The sequence below is a fragment of the Grus americana genome, chromosome 25 (assembly GCF_028858705.1).
Source record: "Grus americana isolate bGruAme1 chromosome 25, bGruAme1.mat, whole genome shotgun sequence".
In the NCBI taxonomy this organism is placed as follows: Eukaryota; Metazoa; Chordata; class Aves; order Gruiformes; family Gruidae; genus Grus; species Grus americana.
Window position 1 is genome coordinate 4,827,206 of NC_072876.1, and position 22,639 is coordinate 4,849,844.

The following is a 22,639-nucleotide window of genomic DNA, read 5'->3' on the forward strand; positions in this document are numbered from 1 at the left end:
TTCTGCCTGGGCTGACGGGAAACAGTCGTGACTCAAGGGTGATGCTGCAGTGCCAACAAAGAGGAGGGGCTGGCTGGACCCTTGCATCCTCCGACCCCATGAGGCTCCCCAGAGTCTTTGTGCCAGATGTAGGAACCCATCTTCAAACCAAGGAATCACAGCTGCCCTGGCTATCTGGGTCCCACCCAAGCAGAAAGCTGTCTCACAGGTACCCTGCTCCCAGCAGAGCAGAAGACCTTCCCTGGCCCTGACCCCAAGCAGCCACCGGGCTCCTTCCTAAATGAAGCAGAGGTGCCCGGGACCACGTATGGAAGCCCACCCTTGGGGTGGCTGTTGTGCAACGGCAGTGTGTAATCAGGAGGTAAATAAGAGCATGCACCGTCCAAGTGAGAGCAGAGCTGGGATGGGCATTGGCTTCCCTGCTCTCACATGGGGAGGTGCTCACCTGCCAGAGCATTTGGATGCTATTCCTTTAAGGCACAACAGGTGGAAATGCAGTGCTAGAGGTACGAGGAGTATTTAAAACAGCCTGGCACTGCCAGAGCCCAGTGTCCAGCTGCAGAAGGGAGGCAGGACACTCACAGGAGGTCCTGTGGTCGGCCACTGAGACACCAGCAAATCTAGGAGTGGTCAGTCTAAAAGAAAAAGCAAGAAGTACAAAATAGTCTGCAGAACTAACTTGGAGTGTAAGTAATGCTTCTTCATTGTCATTCTGAAATGTGAAATCTTTTGTACTACTGCTTTGAGATGGGGAAGGAGAAGAATACAAGTCTTGGGACACTTTTAAGGACTCCTCCTCACACCTGAGCGAAGGGACACAGCAGTTCTCAAACAGCAATGAATAGGTGCACAGGTCTTGCTGGTGGGGGGACCGATTTCTTTTGAAAGAAGGTCAGAAGCACAGGATGAGGCTTATGATGTTTATGTTTTCTTCTCTGCAGCTGATTTTTAATCTTTCCTTTCTGGAAAAAAAGTTTAATTATCATTATAATATTTGCATTAAGTTTTAACATAGAAAATAACAAATGTTAGTAAATATTACTGTAATAATCTGAACTGTCACAACCTAGTCTATGGTCATTACAGTCTTTTGAATCACAACACAGACATAATCACAGGGATGCAGATTCTGAAATTTAAGAAGGGAATTGTCCTGGTTATATCCTAAACGAGCTCTGAAGAGCTATCAGGTTTGTACAGTTAAAAGGAAGATAAACAGATACTGAAGCATAAGCGAATGGGATGTACGTGGTGTCCTAAAACTGAAATAAGAGAAAGTTGGCAGACTCCTTTCACATTTATAGCAACGGCAAAGGGGGCAGGGGGGGGGTTTTCTGCACACCTGAACTCTTGTTCTGCAAAGGAGACATTCTTGTAGGACTTTTAATACATGTCATCTGAAGTACAGAGAAATACCACCTCCTAAGAGCAATTGCGCTGCTGCTAACAGTACAGACACTGGCGCTACCCATCCATCCAGCAACTGTCACGGTACAGACCGCGGCAGCACAGTCAGTGCTTTTGGATCACAGCAAGCTCCCGCTCCTTGCAATACAAGTAATATTAACCTACAATAATAGTTTAATAAGTGTTGAAGTTGCTTTCACTTTCCGATCCAAGAGGCAAGAAACAAAAAGTAAGAAACAGATGAATCATAGCACTCTTATCTGAAAAGCAAGAAGTTGGTGCATGGGGTATCCAGCGCCTTAAAGGAATGTAAAATTAGATATACCATACGTGAACTTGTGACCTAAAGGCTTAAAGGAACATAAAATTGGGCTAGCAGCACAACCTCAGCAGGAATTTCAGTCGCTACCATGAAGGCTGTCTGGTTATTAATTTTAATTTGTTTTCTAGATTATATTGCTTACATAGAACAGAGTTTAACTGGCATTTACAAACATTCTTAACTAGGAGGGCCACAAGTACCGCAGAAATTCCTAAAAACTGATTTCTTAGTAAATCCTGATAATCTTCAGTAAGATCTGCCTAACTGCTTCTACTCACTGCATCACAAAATTAGCACCTCCCACTATTCTCTCAATATTGTAAAGGAGGCATTGGTTTGGGATGTGAAATATATCTTTTCTGTATGTGTTTAGGTCAGCTTGATCTTTTACCTTGAAGTTGATTGTTCATTCATAACTCCATGAAAACGGAGTGGATTGTTGGCTTTTCCCCATCCCACTACAGCAAATAAAACTCACAGTAAGGCCATCTATGCAGTGATCTTGATGGGCAGCGTGAAGATGTAGATAGCCCCAGGGCGGTGGAGCAAGAAGGCTGTTGCTGTGCCCTTCTTCTAGGCACACAAGTCTTCAGAAGCTCCATAAATCACTCCTAGCACATGTGCCAGCGCTCCTCAGCACTGCCTGTGCCTACAACAGTTTGCATCTGTGCAGCTTACTCATGGTGTTAGTGAGTCTTTCTCTGAAAGGATTGGAGGGGGAAAAAATTTACTCCATTCTGTACGTTATTATTTCACATGTATTTGAATAACAGTAAGCATTCCACAAAACAGCAGGACTCCTAGGTTAGAACTACAAATGTGGCAACTAAATCTTCATATTTCTTTGATCCCATAGCACGTCCTTGACACTGGTCCTTGTTAAGAGCAATAGTTAATAGCTAATGGATTGAACTGTGCTGATCCCTGGCAAGCTGCATTAGGAATGTACCGGCTTCTCAGAGCATAACTTTGCAGCTGAGTCAGCAGAATTTGGGAACTGAACTCTGGTATTTCATACCCGGCAGAGCAGCAGGTCCTGATTTCTTTCAAATCATTATAAATCTGAAGATATTCCTCCCAAGGACTGATAGCCACAGAAAGCACTGTAGAAACCCAGAGAAGATCTTGTAACGAGTGATATTTGGTAGAGCTAACCTGGTCTGACAGGACGAGATCTCTGCTCCCCCAGCATTTTCTGCTGGGAACCCAAAAGCACTATTTCAATATTTAAGCTTGCAATAGTGCTGGAGAGGAAGGTGACATTCCCAACCACAGTGCTTTCAGTGCTGGGGGGTCCAGGGAAGTATCCGCACAGCGTAGGCTGGGAAACCCAACCCAGGGAGGTCTCATGCCATAGCTACTGCAGACCAACCTCCCACTGCCCCCCAAAAGCACCATGAGCCACTTTTTTATGGGTATAGACACTGAGGACACATCCATATAGCCAAGAGACAGTGACTGTGAGGTTTGAGGGGGTCTAACCTCCCCGGACCTTTATACGCAGCATTAAAATGTCTCTTTGTTACTCAGTGGAGGCGTAACGCCGTGAGGCTTAAGAGCATGGCAACATACCGAATAAAACTAGATCACATTATTCGTTGTCAAGATGATACTAAGACAACAAATATTTAGCTGTCCTGCGTTGGAAAGCAAGAAAAGCGGTCATTATGTTGTAAAGGACAAGGTAATTTTTCCATTTGCATGGCTTTTCACACCAAACCCACATTGCAGCACGTCCGTGTCTCACTCCGCACTAACCAGCGCACGCACGCACCAAGCTCTAACGCGCTCCGCTGGTAGGAACGAACGCATCAAAATCCAAATGATGGAGACAGGGTGTAATGAGTTTTTACCTGTCGTAATGGTATAGGTATATATTTGGGGTTTATTAATGCTTGAACACTTCCCAGGTTTCTCATGCACTCATGTGCCTGCACAGTCACACTTGGTGGGCGTTTTGGCAACCCTTGTCACGGTCATGGTCACTAACACCACAACTCAGGCCGAGTGTGGAAATGAGTGGCTAGGAGAAAGTTAATGCCATCTACCTGGTAATGGCTGTATCTTCTATTTTAAAGCATATTACAACTAAATATTTTGATTTGTTAGTAATAATCTTGCTAATGATTAGCCTATCCTGTTCTGGTTTTGTACACTTATAATTCTTTGAAATCCCTGTTGCATTATATGCACAAACACAGCGGCACACTGCAAACAGCTAGAGAGCGCAGAGCCACCCCCGCCCGGCAAAGTGTCCCAGACAAGCCACCACCACTGCCCTGGCCTTGGTGACATTGGTGTCCGGAGGTCTGGGTTAAAAGTGGAAAGCTCATGCGCCAACATGCAAACTCCCGTCCGCCGAGTTCAGCTGTGATACGGGTTTTGTGCTTTAAACCTTCAAAACCTGTTACGCTGGGACAGGGAAGAGAAGGAATGTGGTAGTTTTGATGATGCAAAATGAAAGTGAATTCACAAAAGCAAGATTTTTGTTGTATCTAAAAAAAACCCAAAGAAAAAGGAGTACAACTCCAGTTATAATCCAAAGAGGACCACTGTTGCAACAAGGAATTAGGGATTTATGCCAGGAAGGGACATGGCCCTTTGGCTGCAGGAGGGACTTTGCAAACACCAGATGCACATTCGTGTGGCCAAAAGCTTTCCCTGGGGTTGCTTCTCTGCAAGTCTTGCGCAGCAAGGGGAACGAGGGAGAATTAGCACAAGCTTTTAATTGCCCCCCTGCTTCACTTATCAAAATGTTTTCAACTAACCCCAAGAGACAGCCCGCAGCCTACAGAGGCTGGCCCAACAGCATGGGTAAGCTGAAGCCTGAAATGCCGATGGAGGCGGCTGCCCCAGAGCGCTGCCAGCCCCGCACTTCCCACCCACGGCTTCTCGGCCCCGAGCTGCAGAGCAGCTTCTCGGAGACACTTTCCTAGTGGGAATAACTGGGTTCCCCTCCTGACCAGTCCATTGCGCTGCCTCGCAGACAGCTTCTCCCTAGGTTTTTAATGCATCAGGTTTAAGATGGCATACGGCTTAAAATGCTGGTGCAAAGCATCAGAATCAGCCCCTTTGCCTGCATGGACGTACGTGGCACAAATCGTGTGCCCAGGTTGCTCTCAGCCTCCTCGATCCCTCCTGCCTGGCAGGAGCTCCGACGGCCACGCAAAGTGGGGTGCAGGCACCAACCCGCGCAGTGCCGTGCACATCGGCGACCAAACAGGGTCCTGGCGACCCGTCCTGCTGTGGTGTGGGAGGACCAGGTTTTTCCTGCTGGAGAGGTTGCCATTGTCCGGCAGTCCGTGGGGACACCATGATCTCATGCACTCAGTCCTTGCTGCTCAGAGCAATCAGAAATCCAGCGCAGGCACCCAGACACGCAGGTCAGTGCCTGCAAGTGGGAAAAACAGGAGATGTGGACACAAGTGGAAAGGAACCCGTGGCAACTGTGTCCAAACCAGCCACGTCACGCAGCCCCAGGCAAAACTGATGGAGGACTGCAAAGTCAGTGCAACTGTTCCCATACGGGGTAATCAGATTCAGCTTCTGCTGGAAGGTTTTGGAAGCGCTGCACAAGCCTCATGCTTCGTGCCAGCCACTCGACCCCCCACGAGGGCTTAGGGAAACTCCCAGGACTGGTCATGGCATCGCTGCCCAGGGCAGATTTTTGCATGTTTCTCTGAAGCTGCCGGGGTTGCCAGATACAGAGGGCACACACCGATACGGTTGTGCGTCTGTATATGAAGCCCAAAATGAAGCTTCACCTCCACTGCCAGCTCCAGGAAAGATTTCACCAACACATAACAGAAGAGCACCACTTTTCCACCTTTCTCTACTACTGAAAAGTTAGGATAGACTGGGGAGAAGCTGCAGCAGAGTGGCAGGAAGAGTACAGGCTGGGCACAGGCACTTCACCCTTCCCAGCGCCGGCTCTTCAGCAGGCACGGTCCCCAGGCACACAGCAGGATAAGAGCACTGCAGATCTACCAGCACACTTCTCATAAGCTTGTTTCCCAACTGCTCTGGGGATAGCATACATGGCATTTCTCTCGGGCTTCAAGCCTCTTGACTATTCTATAGCCCCCCTGCAAACCTTCGCTGTCCCATCTCTTCTCCCCTTCCAACTCCCCCTCCATCTGCAGAAGCATGAATACAAATCACTTGCACAGCCACTTACTTGCACTCCCTTTCATATGAGCTCGGCAGCCTTTTCTCTTCCCTGGAGCTCAGAGGTTTAAACCTTGTGCTCTGCCTACAGACAGCAAATCCAGCAGCAAATGTTCTTTGAAAGCAAGAAGGAACTAGAGCTCTTTTTACCAACAGCTTGATTCAATTCTCCTCCAACATCTCAAACAGCGCTTGCTCATTGCGGAGTGGCCAGCAAAGCTCATTTGCACCATTTCTCTGGGCTGGGAAGCGTCGCTCTCGGAGTGCAACACGGCACCGGCAGCAGAGAGGGGGTTTCCAGCCACCCAGCTCAGCGGATCAGCATGGTACATCACAGATTTTTACGTAACCAGTGGCGGTGCTTGCTTGGACTTGCTGTACATGGGAGTTTTCCTCCGTTCATTCAGTGAGGGGGGGAAGGTTTTTAACAGCATCTGAGAAAATGAGACCAGAGGCAACTCAGAGTTGCAGATGTTGGTCATGCAAGCACACAGGAATGGTTGTTCTTGTGTAGGCACAAGTGTGCTCGGAGATAGAGATGCAAAAATTCTTTCCTGCCCTAACATGCCTATGAAGACCCTGATGCCACCACTCTTGCACACATCTTTCTGGACACAGTTATATTTTGGTTTCAGAAAAAGAGGTCTTGGTAATCCCTCCCTACATTTCAAAACAATGTTGACAGTAACCCTGAAGTAGCTGATTGCTTTGGGAAGGAATCAGACTAACAGATTATTCAAATTTTGCCAAGAAGGGGGAAGCTGAACTGGGATCCTTCTTGCACTGCAGAGAGAGGGGTGGGAGAGCAGCAAGGTGACCATCAGCCAGAGGAACTGCTGTTAGCAAAGGGCAAATATCAAGGCCCTTTTTGTGCTATGTTGTTTGCTTTCTGCAGAATATGTTATGTTTGTCTTGCTGGCCACTTCTGGGATATGTATGAAAGAGCATTTTTCATGCTCAGTGAGTTAATTATTAGCCATGGACAAGTGGCCACTGAGCAATTAGAAATCGCAATACAAGGAAGAAAGCACAACAGAACACCTTTCATCTTAACAAGGAAATAAAAGCCTTTTTCTTCTACTGGGAATTACCCTTAATAAAATTGTGTCACTTGACGCCCTGAAATCAAATTCCTCTGAATGTTTATAAAGACTTTCCTTGGCACCTATAATCTTCTCTAGAACTTGAGGTATGCAGGTAGATCATCACTCATGCTCAGGAAATGCACATACCCACCACTGCACCGTGCAATGTCCAACAGCAAACTCAGTTCAGGCCAAAGAAAACAGTTTAGTGAATTAAGAGCCTTGGCTTAACAACTCAGACCAAAACAAGAGGAAGATCAGAAATATTCATCCTGAAGAATACAGACACATTTCAAGAGACAGGCAGTTGATTTGGCATTCCCCAGTAGCCACCATTGAGTCCTGGCCAAGGGTTACTTTTGGTGCAGGAGGTTTGGCTGGATATACAGGTGGGACGGGGCTTTATTTGGTTTAAGTCTGATTCTTAGAGGGTTGGGGGTGAGGGGTAAATCCCTGCATCTCACTAACTTTACCAGTAGCTGAGGAAAGAAAAAAAAAAAAAAAAGTAGAGCTGAAGATATTACCCTTTTTGCATCTCCTTGAAGGGATCAGGGAAACAAAGAGCAGTAATTAAATACAGGCTTCAGACAGGAACTCTGCTCTGGGACATAAGGAAGAAATTGGGACCTAAGGAAGAAATTTTTACAATGAGGGTGGTGAGGCACTGGAACAGGTTGCCCAGAGAAGTTTTAGACGCCCCATCATTGAAAGTGTTCAAGGTCAGGTTGGATGGGGCTGTGAGCAACATGACCTAGTGAAAGATGTCCCTGCCCATGGCAGGGGGTTGGACTAGATGATCTTCCGAGGTCCTTTCCAAACCAAACCATTCTGTGAGAGCAGGTTTTCCTAAGGAGTGGTTTTGGCACTCAAGCTCACAAGTGAACAAGCCTTCCTTTCATTGCATGAACAACACTGAAAGAGAATATGACCCCAGCTATTAAACGATTAGAAGCAGCATTATCTCCTGGCAAGGGTCAAGTGAGCAGCTGAGCACTGCGTTGCCACACAACTCTCATGCCTGCCAGGGCTCAGCAGCTTTCTGGACCATTTTTGATTTCAGCCTTGTGATGGTCTGATTTACAAATGTAAAACCAGACACCATTTCTGATTTTGAATCAAATCTCTCCTGGTTTGGCCAAAATCACTCTTTATGCTGCGCACACTGCCACTGTTGCCTGCCCGAGGGACACTGTCCCCAGGGCACTCTGACGTGACAGACACATTGGTGGCTTACAGGCATGGCATTAACTGAGTTTGTCATAAAACAACTCCCCTCATTTTGCAGAAGGGAAAATTGGGGTGTTGGGATGAGACCCACAGGCAGTCATGATGCCATGCCGCAACACTGGTGAGAACAGAGCTATCAGCTCCCTCTTTCCCATTCAATTGCTTGACAGAGGCAATTAAATGCTGTATTTCTCTTTAGCTCAAGTAGTCACAACCCTCATATCCTCCAGGCATGAGGATTATTAGATGACCTCATCATTTTGCAAGAGCGATTATTCACCAACTTCTGTGCCTTTTCCAGGGAATGCAAGAAAAATGACTCTACTATCGTTCATCTTCCTGCTCACCTTCCTCTCAGCTGAATCTGCAAGCAGCAGACACCTCCCCAAGGCAGCAAGTACGTGCAACCTGTCTGGGACACAACTCTTGTGGGTGGCCTGACACCAGAGGTGGCATTACTAAGGGGGGAGCAGCGTTCAGGGAGCATCTCTACCCCATCACTGCCATGGGACATTTCAGACCATATGATGCTGCACAGCCCTGCGTCTGTGCTTGCCCCAGTACCCTGACCTGCTCTGCGGTCCCGTTGGGTTGCGTAGCACAGCTGACACAGCCAACATGTTTTCTTCTTGCAGTCTCAAGCCCTGTGTTCGGACCACAGCAGGTATACGGTCTGCTCAATGGGTCAGTCACTGTGAAATGCTTCTACCCTCCCACCAAAGTCAACAGACACGACAGAAAGTATTGGTGCAGGGAATCGTCCACGAGATGCATAACCGTTGTGTCCACCAGTGGCTACGTTGCTCCAGGCTACCAAGGCAGAGTCTCCATCACCGACTACCCGGTGGCACAGAACTTCCAGATTAACATCTCCAACCTGGCACTGGCAGATACAGGCACCTACCAGTGCGGCATTGGTATCAATGGCAGAGGGCTCTCCCACAAAGTCAATCTGGATGTTTCTAAAGGTAATTACAGTCTTGGGGCTCCTTATTCTTCTTTTACTTCCCCCTCTCTTTTTAATGAGGCTCCACAGATAGCCCGTCCAGTGTCTAAGAGCTCAAGATGTTCCACACTTTCAGGAAATAGTTTTCCTTTTCCTCTGTGCTCTTACAGAAAGAATTCTTTGACCAAAAATCTGGCATAAAAATCAGATTAAACAAACCTCATCTTAATATCACAAACATTGCTTAGAAACTGCTGACCTCTCTCAGCCACTGAAATTTAGGGAGATGCAGTCAGAGGACAGAACTGCCCGTCACTCCGGTGCACTGTCCAACCCAGGGCTGAGGTTCTGTGAGCCAAGCCTGTGCACAAATTGACGAGAGCACGGTGTGCAGGATGGCACCACACTGCTGGGCAAGGCCCAGGGCACAGAGCACGGTGCAAACTCGTGGCACAACCCCTGGCAAGAAGGGTCTGGGAGAAACCCCGCTGTAGAACGGGCAGTGATGCAGTATGGAGACCTCAGACCTGAAATGTGTGACACATGGGACACAGATGGGTAGATCGTGCTCTGACCAGGAGTGGCACATGACCATGTAATACAGGAAAGTATAGAGAAACCCTGTGCTAAAAACAGCCGTCAGAGGTGTAGGAGTTGCACACAGTTACCGACAGAGCAGGCAGTAGACACTCACTGGTGTCTCTGTATGCACAGGTCCACATGTACCCGAGGGAGCTGAGCTCTTCTACGTGAAGCTGCACAGCGCTTTGACCATGTCCTGCAGCTTCGGGGAGGACACTGTGAGCATGAGGAAATTCTTGTGCAAGATGTATAAAAATGGCTGCTATAACATCATCGATAGCTACGGGAAGGTTGATGAGGATTACACAGGGAGAGTTCTGCTGAGCCATGAGGAGCCTCCAGGCTCATTCAGTGTCGTGATAACTCAGATGGGCTGGGAAGACTCAGGCTTGTACCTGTGCGGGGTCGGCTCCTATGGGGAGCACGGAGAAACGAAGGAACTGGACGTGCATGTCTATGAGGGTGAGTAAACCATGACTAGTGTTTTCTCCCTTCATCTCTACTTCTCTTTAGAAGCATCACTAACAGTCTCACTTCATTTAACAATAACATTAGTTTCCCTTTGCTGAGTGCTATTATCCTATCCTCTCATCTAGATACTTCTTTCTATTCATTTAACTATCTGTAACGTACTAAACCATCGCTAATAAAGCTTGTATCAAGGCTTAACTTTCCCAGCAGTGACTAGCTGTCTTCTTCAGTCTGGCCAGCCCAAAACTCCAGAAGGCAAATTCTGCCTACCAGTCTGAGACAAGAAAACTGTCTTTTCAAGTCTGAATTCCTTAAATCTCAAAGTGACAGATGTAGAAAGGACAAGAGTTGCCCTTCTCCTAGCAAAGGGAGCAAAACTTTGAAATATTGGTACACAAAGACAGCAACTACCCTGTGAATTTGGGAAAAATAAAGGCCTGACAGACCCTTTAGGGTCAATGCTTAGCAGTGCCAGGACAGTCTCCTGCAATCTGCACCCGAGCTTTGCCTAGCCTTGCTTTAGCCAAAACAGCTTTGTTTGATCTTGTATTTATTCTCTTGGGAGAGTTCCACATGGGCAAAAGTTAGACACGTCTAGCCACTCATTTCATTTTTATCTCCAGAGACAAATGTTCCTCAAGGAAAGCCCACAATAATTGGAGTAAAAGGAAGTTCAGTAACTTTTGAATGTAACTATGAGCCTCTAAAAAAGTCCTCAGTGAAGTACTGGTGCAAGTGGAGACAGAACGGGTGTGCTCGGATCATAGACAACAGAGGGTTTGTGTCGGACTTGTATGAAGGAAGAGTGGCCATGTACGACAGCCCAAATAACAAGACGATCACCATCATCCTGAACGAGCTGAAGGACAGTGACAAAGGCTATTACTGGTGCATGACAGACGAGGAGAAGGAACAGCAATCATCAACCGAGCTGAAGATCATAGACGGTACGAGCTCACAGGTTGGCAGTTCTCTGCCTGCTCAGTAGGCACAAAACAACCCCCTAAGCACCACCAAGGAGTAGATTTGGCTTTTTGGGAAGAGATGCGAGGCCCAGCTCTGAACTTTTATCTCATAAGGCAAAACATCTTGCCAATCTCCCCCACACCCCAATAGCTTTAAAATGGAAACATGAGGTTTCAGTTTTATGGGAAAGTGTTCGCAAAAGTTTCTCACAGAAGTATTTCTTAAGCCTTGCAAAAAAAACCCAAACCCAGCTTTCACCCAGAGATGCATATACAGCATCCTTAACTTTAATTTAGCCACGTAAGGAGCACTTTCCCTCAAAGATGCATTTCTTGGTTCACCACTACCTGTTGACTACCTTTCCCACCACTGAAACCACTAACATCAGCCCTGGTGTTCTGTTTGCCCTCGCAGGAGAGCCTGGACTGCAGGGAAAGAAGGAAGTGGAGGCACAAGTGGGTTCACGGGTCGATTTAACTTGCTCTTACCCGTGCAAGTACTACTCCTACCAGAAGTACTGGTGCAAGTGGAACAGCACCAGCTTCACCCCCATGCCGGCTTCTGACCAAAGGCATCCGGGGCCAGACGTTACCTGTGACACTGACAACAAGACAGTTATCCTCAGCTTTGACTCGGTGACAAAGGAAGACCAAGGGTGGTACTGGTGTGGAGTGAAGCACAATGACCTCTTCGGGGAAACCATGGCAGTGTACCTGCAGGTGACTGGAGGTGAGCTCCAAGGCAAAGGCAGGCAGGGACTTTTCTGCTCCTCAGAGCTGTGAATCATGCTGCTTCTGCTCAGAGAAAAGTCCCCTCGGTATCCACTAGGTTGCAGCACCTCAAAACAGAAGTGCTCTCATCCAGGCAGCCTCCCAGCCTAGGTGCCAAGATCACCCTGATTTTGCACACCTTGCCATAGATATTTTCATCCACTCCCTGGTTTCTGCTTCTCGATCATAAAATCCCCACCAGTCTAAAAATCCTTCCACATCATTTTTACTTTTTAACCCCGACCTTACTAATTATTGCTATTACAATTGGTAGCATCATTTAAATTAAACAACATCTGACACCTGCCAGGTGAAGGGCTGCACAGAGGTCAGAGGTGCATCTTGCTCCAGGGAGCTTGTTATCTTAATAAACAGGAAAATAGCAGGGAGCAGGACAGGAAGGGCTATCGCCAGCTCCCCTGGGAAGCAAGGGGCTTAGTCTCAGCTTTGGTGCAGTATTCTGTTTTTCTTGGGAAGGAATATCGTCAGAACCAGAGCAGGAAAGAAAAAAAGTATAGCACTAGATATCCCCCACACAACCATTCTAAGGGGCAATGGTCAAAGTGAAACCAGAGAGAAACAGCCTCATTTCGTTGCCTTCAGCGGGCAAAGAGCTAGAAATAAAAGCAAACCAAGTATTCAATATTTGTCCTGTAAACGCTAGAGGCAGAACTCACAGATGCAAGACTTTCAAAAGCATGTAGACAGAGAGCGCCTACTCGAGATTTTTTGCAATAAATTATTTGGAATGAGATTATTTCAGATCTCTAAAGCCCATTTTAAAGAGCCTCTCACATACAGCCAAAAGCCACTGCAGTTCCACCCGCACCAGATAAGCCCGACTAGGTTTTGTGTCACCATCTCTGTGCTGCTGCTCGTGCGACTAACTGCCCTTCTTCCCCGGGAAATGTAGGGAGCGGTGCCAGCCGCAGCCTAGAGCTCCTGAACGTTGATGCCCCCAGCCACGCCGAGCCCCCCAGCCACGCCGAGCCCCCCAGCCACGCCGATGGTGGCTTCAATCCCCAAGGAAGAGCGTCTAGCGATGCTGGGGTGCGAAGCGCAGCTGCTTCCGAAAGGTTAGTTTTCTCTACGCCTCTGTCATTTATCATTTTTGTGATGATTCTATTAACCCGTTGTTGGTACCGTGTTTGTACATTGTGTGTGTGCCGTTTAGCAACAGCAACAACAACAAAAATTTGTCCCTAAAGAACTTCACTCAAAACATGAGAGGAAAAGAAGCAAAAATGTTACAGCAAAAGGCAAGATGTCTTCAAATTAATCTCTAGCCCAAGTAAGAAAATACAGTCCCAGAAGGGAGTTATTAGAGATTCCAGGTACAGAAAAACTAATTAAAAATACTTCTGTCAAGATTAGAGAGCTTTCCTTCTCACATTTATAACCAAGCTGCTGATGTAGCTGTTTTGGCACAACTTCCACCCTATGTTGTTATTTACCCCCTGTGATGTGCTGGGATCCAGTTCATTAATTGAACTGCATCATGCTTGCTCAGATTTACCATCCTATGTAGATTTCAGACTGCTGCACATTCATGTACATTATTCAGTCTTGAATAATTTAAAAAAAAAAAAGTTGCATTTCACAGCTTAGTGACATATCTTGCCCTCCGTTCCAGCTCTCAAAGCCATGGCTCCAACACGCTCACTCCAATCCTGGTCTCGACTTGTGCCGCGCTCCTGATCCTCGCAACAGCTTTCGCCATTTTTAAATACAGGCAGTTGAAGAGATCTGGTGAGTCCCTGCCTTTGCTAGTCTCTCGAGAAACATCAGCAGTTTTAAGACGAAGGGGATACCTCGTGCACGGGCTGAGCTGCTCCCCTGGCCCCCCCCACGCAATGGGGAGACGAGGGACCCAGCCTCTGCCCCCCATCCATACGGCTCCAACACCCAGCGTATGGGGCGCCCAGGCTGAGATGGAGAACACCCCCCCCCGCAGGCTTTGTGTGTTTTATTGCACGGTATCTCCTTGCGCAGAGGCGGTTTGGAGGCTGATGCGCTTGCACCGACTCTGAGCAAGCGTGCGGGGTATTTATCTCCTCCCTCTTAACAGACCTGGTGTCCGTCGGGAGCTACAGGACAAACATCAGCATGTCAGACTTCGAAAGCGTGAAGGAGTACGGCGCAAGCAATAACGCCTGCGTGAAAGAGAGCCAGGAGACTCAGATAGGAGGGGATGGTAGGTTGCTGACTGATGGGCTCGCTCTCCAGGTGAGGGGTGCTGGGGAGGGGTTTGCAAAAGGACCCTGCAAAAGCCACAGAAATACCTGCCCAGCGCTGCCCCCCCACACACACTAACACCTCCCTTTCTCTCCCTGCAGAGTTCGTCACCACCGCAGCCCCCCCGGAAAGCGCTGCCGAGATAAAGAAGGCGAAAAGGGTAAGAGAAGGCAGGAGAGAGCCCACTGACCTGGGAGACAGCACCGCAGCCCTCCAGCCTCTGCCAAAGGAGCTGCCTTCTCCCAGGGGCCTTATTTATAGCCAGGTGCTCTGCATCTTACCTGGATCTGGGCACCTGCTGCAGATCGGCCTCCGTGGGGGGGACCTTCACCCTTTCCTGACCCCACACGTTAGCAGAGACAATAATAGCAGCCGCCTCGCTTCAAACAGTACACCAAGGCAGCCCCAGGCAGCGTCAGAAAGGTTGGGGCTGGGTTGTTACCATAAATATAAAACGCTGGGCAACGCAGATGACCAGAGGCCAGAGCACGTCCCACGTCCCAGCCTTCCCCAGTGCTGTGCTCCCATGCGGGCAGCGGTCCAGGGGACAGAGGTAGGCAGGGAGGTCTCTGCCATGGCAAGGGCTGCGACTTGCTCCTGCGGCCACGGCAAGCCCCTGCATCCCCCCTGCCTCCCCCCTGCCTCCCCTCCCCCTGGGTACGATCACGGTCGAGTGGCACCACTCAGCAGTAACCGACGGGGCCAGACGCAAGCCCTTTTTTTTGAGAATCCCTAACCAAAGGTGCTATGTAGGTGTTGTAAGTGCCAAGAGCTGAACCGGAGCAATAAAGGAAACTGTCAGGAAACCAGTAAAACCCAGCAGCTTTAGGACAGGTGAGCTGGGTGCCAACACAGGGGAATAGGCGCGCTGTGGTGTCGCAAACCCAGGCGTGATGCTCTCGCATCGGCACTGGCACGACCCGCCGGGTTGTCCCACTCATCCAGCCTGCCCGTATCATCCCAAGAAGCTCACGGCCCCGCGGTGCTGCCCGTGGTAATGCTGTCCTTTCCCCTGCCTCTGCTGCTATCCATCCCCGGCCACTGACAGTGTCCTCCTGTCCTTCCCCAGAACTCCAAGGAGGATGCTGACCTCGCCTACTCCACCTTCCTCCTCACCTCCAGCAGCATCGCGCAGGGCAGCTCCGGAGGGGACAGCGCTGCCCCGGACGTGTCCCCCCCAAACTGGGAGGGCCAGATCTGAAGGTGACGGACCAAGAGGCAGCAGCAGCTGAAACCGGCTCTACCTTGAGGATCAGAGCAAGACATCAGCAAGCAACATTTTATTGCTACCACAATTTGCTATAGCTTGACCTTTTTTTGCTTAAATTCAGCTTTAAGTGGTGATTTAGGAGGAATTGTTAGATGCCAAATTGGGTGGCTGGGCTGGAGGCGCAGGTCTGAGCGAGCAAGTCAGACTGGGAAACGGCAGGAATTCGAGTGGCTTCGCCCACCGACAGCCCCAGCCCCACCAGTGCCTTCCAACACGGTGGGCTCTCAAAGGTCAGAAGTTACATTTTAAAAAAAAAATAATCTCATTTTCTTTTAAAGGCAGCTGGAAAACCCTCTAGTACAACAACTCGCACTTTTGATTCCTCTTAGCTTTCTCATCCAGAGGGCAGTACCTGCAGACCAGACGTGGTCTGAAGTGTTTTCATGCAAAAGCAATAAAGAATGCCACTGGCTTTCAGCAGACCAGGGGGACTCGCAGTCCGTGGGAGAACGTGGGGAGAGCAAACCCAAAGAGGTGCAGTAAGGATGCAATGGGGGCGGGGGGGGCTTTCCCCCCCTCTTACTGCAGCATTACAGCATCACATCTGGTGTTGCAAACGCCACAGGACGGTAGAAGAAACCCACAATTAATGGAGATAAACAGGAAATGTTTTGAGTAATGTTTCTCATGCATTTTCATCAACAGCAGGGATTGATCACGGCATGACATTAATTAGTATGACAACCTATCAGCAGCCTATGTAATCGATTAGGCAATAGGCACCGGTGTTCACTGGCACTGTATCTATTTGCATAGCGTGGACCAAATTCCCCAGAGCAGCTGAACCAGAAATTTCTCGTTTCTGACTTGGAGTCGGAACAACTGAGTCCAATCCGTGCTCCTCTGCCACGGAGGAGGCCTTGAAAACCCACCCTTTGCTTAATAAACCTGAGCCACACATCACTCACACATTTTCCCTGACTGACTTCATGTTTATCCAGGCGGAAATGAGGATGACTGTAATTAAATGTTGTCTCTTGGTCTTATTTTCGAAAGTGGATGACTAAACAGAGCAAAGTAATTTATTGATGCATGGGTTTCCAAACAGTGGCACGACAATGCTGTCTGCCGGTTAGACGTGGGTACGGAAAGCTGAATACCCCGCAGATAAAGCAACATAGGAAGCAGCAATGATGAAGAAATTGTGACAAAACAGAGAAGCAATTTTCTCTGAACACCAGGAACGGGATGGGCTGGTGCCTGCCTGGCAAAGAGAAGGGCTGCGGAGGTGTCCGACAGGACCAGAGCTGTTCGGGAGAGAAGGGGCAGAAACCGCACAAATAAATCCAAATTCCTGAGCTTCTCTTGGTTATGTGCAACTCTGATAGCAAGCCGTAAAAGATAAAGAATGAGGAGCATCACCCTGGCTAGAGCCTGAGCTGATGGTCTTACAGCAACACCACAAGTATATTTCTGTTTTAGTAAAATATTTGCTACACTATAAAATGAAACCAGTATGTCAGTTCAGCAAGGCAACGGCTGTTTGCATTAGCCTACGGACACAGAGTTTTCATCGAGGATAAACCCCAAATTATTCCTGAATCACGCACCTCCCCGCAGTAAGCGCTGAGATGAGCTTGCCTCACCGTGAGGAGGAGGGCGGCAGCTCCAGTGGTATTTGTGTTCTCAGGGCTGCTCTCACATCCACGTTGCAATAGTCATCACCTTACTGACAGCAAGGCTGGGACCTCACGTGTCCGATTACAGCTCCTCTGCCTCATCTCCCGGGCTGCGTCCCCTCGGCAGCACGGTGGGAAGGGGCTTGGATATCGGAAAAGGTGTGGAGGGGCCAGGACAGGTCTGCGCCTGCCTGGAATTGCTGGAAGTGAAAGAATTATTCTGGTGCAATAGGAAAGGCGTGCGCTTGGAAAGTGTCCCTGGGGGTGAGCAGTCATAAAGCTGCAGGAGAATGCTAAGGTTTGGAAATTTCTGAGAGGAGAAAACCCCTTTTGCTCTCCCTTTGCAAATCGGCTTCCTCTTCAGCCTTCCTGCTGGCGTCCTTGTCTCAGCTCCGCTCCTCCCTCACCGCGCTGGGAGCAGCGAGCATGAGTTAAACTCCCAGGAGAGGTGCAGAGGCCAAGAAATGTGGATGGGCTAAGCATCCTGCCACCAAGCTCTGCCTGCACCCCTCAGCCCCGGCAGCTGCCTGCCCACGGCTCCTGCTCCTTCCCACCGCTGGCACTTCCATCCGACACCTCATTCCCAAAGGGGCACGTCCCTGGGCTGCTGCAGTGATTTCTGTGGATGGGAGAGTGTAAACTTTAACATGAAAGCAATAAAACATGCATGGATTGAGGCATGCACCCCTCCGCACAGGATGATACAAAATCAATGAAATCTGATAAATAATAATAATTGTGGCAGCGTAAGCTGAGGATGTGGAGCAAAACCCACACTTCTCACTCAAGCTGTGAGCCAGAGCCCACCACGATCAATGGACAGGTCCATGGGGACCTCACCAAGCACCCCCATCTCCTTCACCAGAGCGTTCACCAAACATGCCGACGGATTTCCTTTGGTCAGTGACGAGCTGTGGTATCTCATTGCATCGCTGCTTCATTCCTAATGGTTTTTCTTTAACAGAAAGTCATGGCATGTGCAAGATATGTCTTTCTTAAATGGTTGATTTCAAGGGTGATGGTGTTGAAAGATTGGCTTTCGTGAACATTGGCAGAGCATGGAGGGATGTATTCACCCGTTCACGCCCTGGCACCAGGACAAATCAAAGTCACGCTACAAAGACCCATGAGAAAGCAGATTAAGAGAAATCAAATCCCTGAGAAGCTTTCCTTTGGCATAAGCAAATATTTGAGAAAGGATAGTGAGCAATCAAGGAGATCTTTCCTTTAAAAGTGAATCACCAAATTCCGCTCAGCGTGAAGCACGTGCTTATGTGCTATAGGCAAATGCTGGTGAGCTCACCCAGCCAGATCCCCCACCGGGCCCTTTAGGGAAGGGACAAGGAGCCACCTCCTCCTCCTCCTCCTCTGCAGCTCTTCATTCTGCTGGAGCCCAATGAGAGGCACAGTGGACTGATGCAAGGCTCCGGCTATGCTGGCATACTGCTGATGGTCTTGACCAGGGCCCTCCTGTGATGGGGATGAAACCAAAGCAGTAACTAGGTTCTCCTTGAGAACATGAGAAGCTTATTCCAGAATAGCCATATCCTGTTAAAGAGCCTCTTCTGCAGCTAAAGCCTTCCCTGTGTCACCTCTGTAGCATCGTTGCCCAAGCAGGGAACATGCCAGCCCTCGGTCCATCCCCGCTGCTGAAGCTTGGCCATGCCCATGGTTGGGAAAGGGAGAGCTGGAGAGTGTTGGGCTGTCCCATGGGAACAGAAGTGCTGAGAAGAGGTTTGTGTAAGCCTGAAGGATTCAGACCTATAAGCAACGACTCGACCCTAACAGCAATAAGAGCTGCCCAGAGCCAGGGGAGAGCATGGTTGATATACTGTCACATTAGGCATCTGCCGTTGCAAGACACTCCGAAGATCTATGTATTAACACCCTGTGGGCAAACACAGGGGAAAAGGGGTTTAGAGCATGCAGAACCAGTGGGTACCAGCAGCGTGTGTGCAGTCACTGGCGACTAAACGAGTCCAAAATGGGTGAAAACAGACCAGAGCTATTCATCATGCACAATAAAAATGGTCTCCTGGATAAGCTGGAGTGATTTAGTATCGTTCAGGTCTAAACTTTGGTCTCTCGGGTATGCCAGGAGCAATGCATCACCTCTGGGATGCTAACATTACCGGGAGTGACAGTATCTGCTATGAAAGGGCACCACGGCAAATTCAAAAAGTTTCCCTAACAAGGAACTTGTAATTCCTCAGAATTTTGACAGACAGACTCAGCACAGTTTCACGTGGGGTTTATTTACAGTAATTGCAACAGATTTCCACAAAGCTTACTTCTGAGTGTCAGTAAATTACACAACACACACAAGAACCTTTTTCTATTCAGCAACCACATATCTTGCATAGAAAGTTTTCTTTTACTGATAAGGCAGAAAATATAATCTCAAAAGGAAACACAGATTTCTAGGGCCTGACATACCTGCAAGGACCTATTCTTGGAAGCGTTTCTCACCCTGTGCACCTCGTTTCAGCCAGAGCGATCAGCGGCAGCAGTCACAGAAGGCTGAGCCCGGATTTATTAGCGCTGCTCTGCGGCATTAACTACACCAGAGTAGTTCCAGCAGGCACTCAGCACTCATGAATATACATTCCCTATACAAAAATTTTATAATTTAAACAATACTTCTATTAAATGATCACAGCTTATGTCTGCTAGCAAGAGAAACCCGTTTATGTTTTCCCTTGGAGAGCATCCTTTGATAGGAGTCAGCTAAGCGAGTGCTCTCCTGTTTTGATCAAACTCTTAATTCAAGACTCTGCTGATGCATTCACCTGTGGACCTGGCTAGCGAAACACTCAGTGTTTGACTGAACACAAGCTGTAATCGGTGAGAAACTGCACTGATACAGTACATTATTTTCCCGTTCACCCCTGGCGCGTGCAATGTCCGAGCAGCTTCGTTAGCCCCGGCCGTTCGTGGGTCGTTAACGCCTTCTGCTCTCTAACGAGATTTCTCAATCCAGTCTAGTAGGATGTCCAGCTCACCCAGGGATTTAATTGCTGCAGATGTGACATTCAGCTGAAGTGATATAAAGGAACAAGTTGTAAGCAAGGATAAGAGTACAACCCAACGTAAAGAGAATCTGAGCGTCTGCGTTAATTACTAGACTTAGTCATCAGCTTACCCCTTCATAGTTCGCGAGTATTTGATTAAATTTCTCAGTGGATTCCTGTCCACAGATGCACTTATTTTGCTCGTGCTAGAAAAATAAGATAGAATTCATTAGTTTGGAGGGTTAATTTTTAAAAAACAAGAGATCAGTTTCTAATAATGCTGGAAATTACTGTGTAGACTGAGACCTTGTTAAACGGTGGAAAAGGCTGCAGGTCCTTAAATCAGACTTCAGCTAAGAACAGAGTTTACTTTGATAGGCAGAGGGACAGGATAAATATTGTTCTTGAGAACTAAAGTGGGAGTTGGCTGATGAGTGGGCAAATATAAAAATTTCCCAGCAGACATAGGCACTCTTCACATCATGCTGCTTTGCATTCTTGTTGTCATCATTTTTTATAAATAAAGATTTTGTAACTTTATAAAATGCTTACATTTATTTATATGCCAAATACTAACAGATGAAACGAAAGCAATAGCCAAGACTTACACACTGCCCGAGTTTCCTCTTCACGCTGAGGAAGGAGTTGGCTATGCTGCTGATTTTTCGGTTGACGTATGAATCCTCGGTCTTGCAGTGTTTGAAGACTTTGTCCACATAGAAGTTGAAGAGGTGATGGGTGATGCAGCACCTATCTGAAGACTTAAGGAATAGATTTCATTTTTAAAAGGTCTTCCAAAGTGCTTTAAACCTGTAGCCGCCAGCCCTTCTGCCCCCGCTAGAACAAGCCATCTCTAACACCAAGCGTGTAGCTGAGCACGGTGGGATGTTTTGACTCATAGAAAGCTTTTTTTTCAGTGATGCTTAATGTAAATTGATAATATATATAGGAAATTATTTTACACTGATCTTCCAGGAGATCCATCCTGAGCAAGTCTCATTAAGTCACCAAAATAATTAGCTGATTTTGTAGCTGGGTATTAGAGGCTGAGATCTAAAGCAGTGGCCCATGACTAGTGCCTTAGAGTGTAAGAGAGCTGCAAAATACTTATTTATAATAGCTTTCACCTCCCAAGATCGCATTCACCTGCTTTTGGATTCTTTAATAGCTTTCCACCCAAATCCTGATTCCCTCTGCCTCCACTGACTGAGGTGGTGGGGAGCCGCAGCTAAAGCTCCTGTAACTGGAGCATCACATGCAACAAAAAAAGTAAGCACCAAAAAAAAAAAAAAAATCTCTGCCCACCATTTCTGGAAAGGCAGTCAGGGTGAAATCCCACTGCAGGAACCGGCAGTGGGACACCCACCTCTTTTCACATACGTGATCCGCATCACTTTATCCTCCCTGACCTGCGCTGTCTGCCAGCGTCGGTGTTTCGCAGGAACTTAGAAGAAGTCCTGGTATTGAACAGCTTCCCCAAACGCCCTGAGCTGGGGTTAGGATGCTAGCTCGTCGAAATTATTCTGAGAAAAACTGGAGACGCGGTAAGGACACCTACCTTAACCTTGTGCAGAGAGTACGGGTACGACAAGATGCTCAGGGTCCTGACGGGGTCTCTGGCTTGCTGCACGGGAGAAGACGGGGTGGTGAGGTACGTGCTGGCTCCAGAGGGGCTTCAGGAGCAGCTGAGCGAGGAACAATACTTACGATGTTGGCTTTAATTGCAGTGAAACCAGACCTAATCTCAGTCACGCTCATTGAAATCCTGCAGGGTCCAAAGTGGAAGATTTTGTTCCCAGCTGTTGGCATCAAATTCAAGCAGCACGACACGGAGAAGAGGCAGAGGAAGACGTGGGATCCCTTCATGCTGCTGCAGGATGCGAACGCGGCCGGCTGCCTGGGAGACCTCTTCAGGAAAGACAATATTGCCTCGCTATCTTTCCTAAATAACACAATCGTGATGCTTATGAAAATATATGTATTTTATATAGCACTCGTACACGTACACGTGTATTAAAAACCCCACACTGACTAGTATCTCTTACCCATTTCTTTTTTACTCCCTATGTGCAACAGAAAAAAATCAAATAGAAACAAATATTTAACAGATGATCCCAAAAGACGAATAAATAAATAAATAAATAAATAAATAAATAAAATACCAGTGAAAGATTGCATGTAAATAGACAAAGTTCTTCTGAAAAATTTGATCAGAAAAATAAATACAAATAAATTAAATTTTTAAAAGTCTACTGACTGACAAGCAGCAGGAGGTAACTGTGACTGAAAGCAGCAGATCTCAAAGTCAGATCAGAAAAGAAAATGCTTTCCCTCAGAAACAGCACACTTCAAAAGCAAGTTCTGTCAGCACTGAAAGTTAAGGTTATTAATAAAAGGAAAAAAACCTTTCAGAGACACATTATAGGAATACAAGGAAATATGCACGATCACATAGAGCGAAAGGATAAAATCAGTATTTTACCTTGTTCTTTGATGTGGGTTCACCTGTCTTGCTTACATCTGACCCAAAGAGCTCCGAAGAAAGTGTTTTTATCCAGGTA

The 22,639-nt window shown here is 47.7% G+C and overlaps 2 protein-coding genes and 1 long non-coding RNA gene across 3 annotated transcripts; 1 reads left to right on the forward strand and 2 right to left on the reverse strand.

The window, feature by feature from the left end:
* The first annotated feature begins 395 nt into the window (after positions 1-395).
* Positions 396-15,870, forward strand: LOC129196474 (polymeric immunoglobulin receptor-like). The gene is made up of 11 exons (XM_054804050.1): positions 396-686; positions 8,510-8,605; positions 8,844-9,176; positions 9,869-10,198; positions 10,831-11,154; positions 11,588-11,902; positions 12,857-13,019; positions 13,577-13,692; positions 14,012-14,137; positions 14,280-14,338; positions 15,248-15,870. Exons 2-11 carry the CDS (start codon positions 8,524-8,526, stop codon positions 15,377-15,379), a joined length of 1,980 nt encoding a protein of 659 aa, XP_054660025.1. The 5' UTR covers positions 396-686; positions 8,510-8,523; the 3' UTR covers positions 15,380-15,870.
* On the reverse strand, positions 697-6,223 carry LOC129196475 (uncharacterized). Its single transcript, XR_008574166.1, has 3 exons — positions 5,907-6,223; positions 2,208-5,120; positions 697-962 (listed from the first exon to the last, which is right to left on the reverse strand). It is a non-coding gene; the product is annotated as an uncharacterized LOC129196475 (long non-coding RNA).
* Positions 15,871-20,025: 4,155 nt separating the features above from the next.
* On the reverse strand, positions 20,026-22,639 carry LOC129196494 (interleukin-20-like). Its single transcript, XM_054804081.1, has 6 exons — positions 22,561-22,639; positions 21,786-21,986; positions 21,637-21,702; positions 20,687-20,839; positions 20,210-20,284; positions 20,026-20,103 (listed from the first exon to the last, which is right to left on the reverse strand). The coding sequence occupies exons 2-6, from the start codon at positions 21,942-21,944 to the stop codon at positions 20,026-20,028; spliced, it is 531 nt and encodes a 176-aa protein (XP_054660056.1). The 5' UTR covers positions 21,945-21,986; positions 22,561-22,639.

Bases quoted from the DNA above. Each gene is read 5' to 3' on its own strand.
- LOC129196474 (XM_054804050.1), top strand. From the start codon at position 8,524: ATGACTCTACTATCGTTCATCTTCCTGCTCACCTTCCTCTCAGCTGAA. The intron at 11,155-11,587 runs GTACGAGCTCAC...TTGCCCTCGCAG, and splicing joins CGAGCTGAAGATCATAGACG to GAGAGCCTGGACTGCAGGGA. The intron at 13,693-14,011 runs GTGAGTCCCTGC...CCCTCTTAACAG, and splicing joins CAGGCAGTTGAAGAGATCTG to ACCTGGTGTCCGTCGGGAGC.
- LOC129196494 (XM_054804081.1), bottom strand. From the start codon at position 21,944: ATGAAGGGATCCCACGTCTTCCTCTGCCTCTTCTCCGTGTCGTGCTGC. The intron at 21,703-21,785 runs GTAAGTATTGTT...TCTCCCGTGCAG, and splicing joins CTGCAATTAAAGCCAACATC to CAAGCCAGAGACCCCGTCAG. The intron at 20,285-20,686 runs GTAAGTCTTGGC...TTATTTTTCTAG, and splicing joins AGAGGAAACTCGGGCAGTGT to CACGAGCAAAATAAGTGCAT.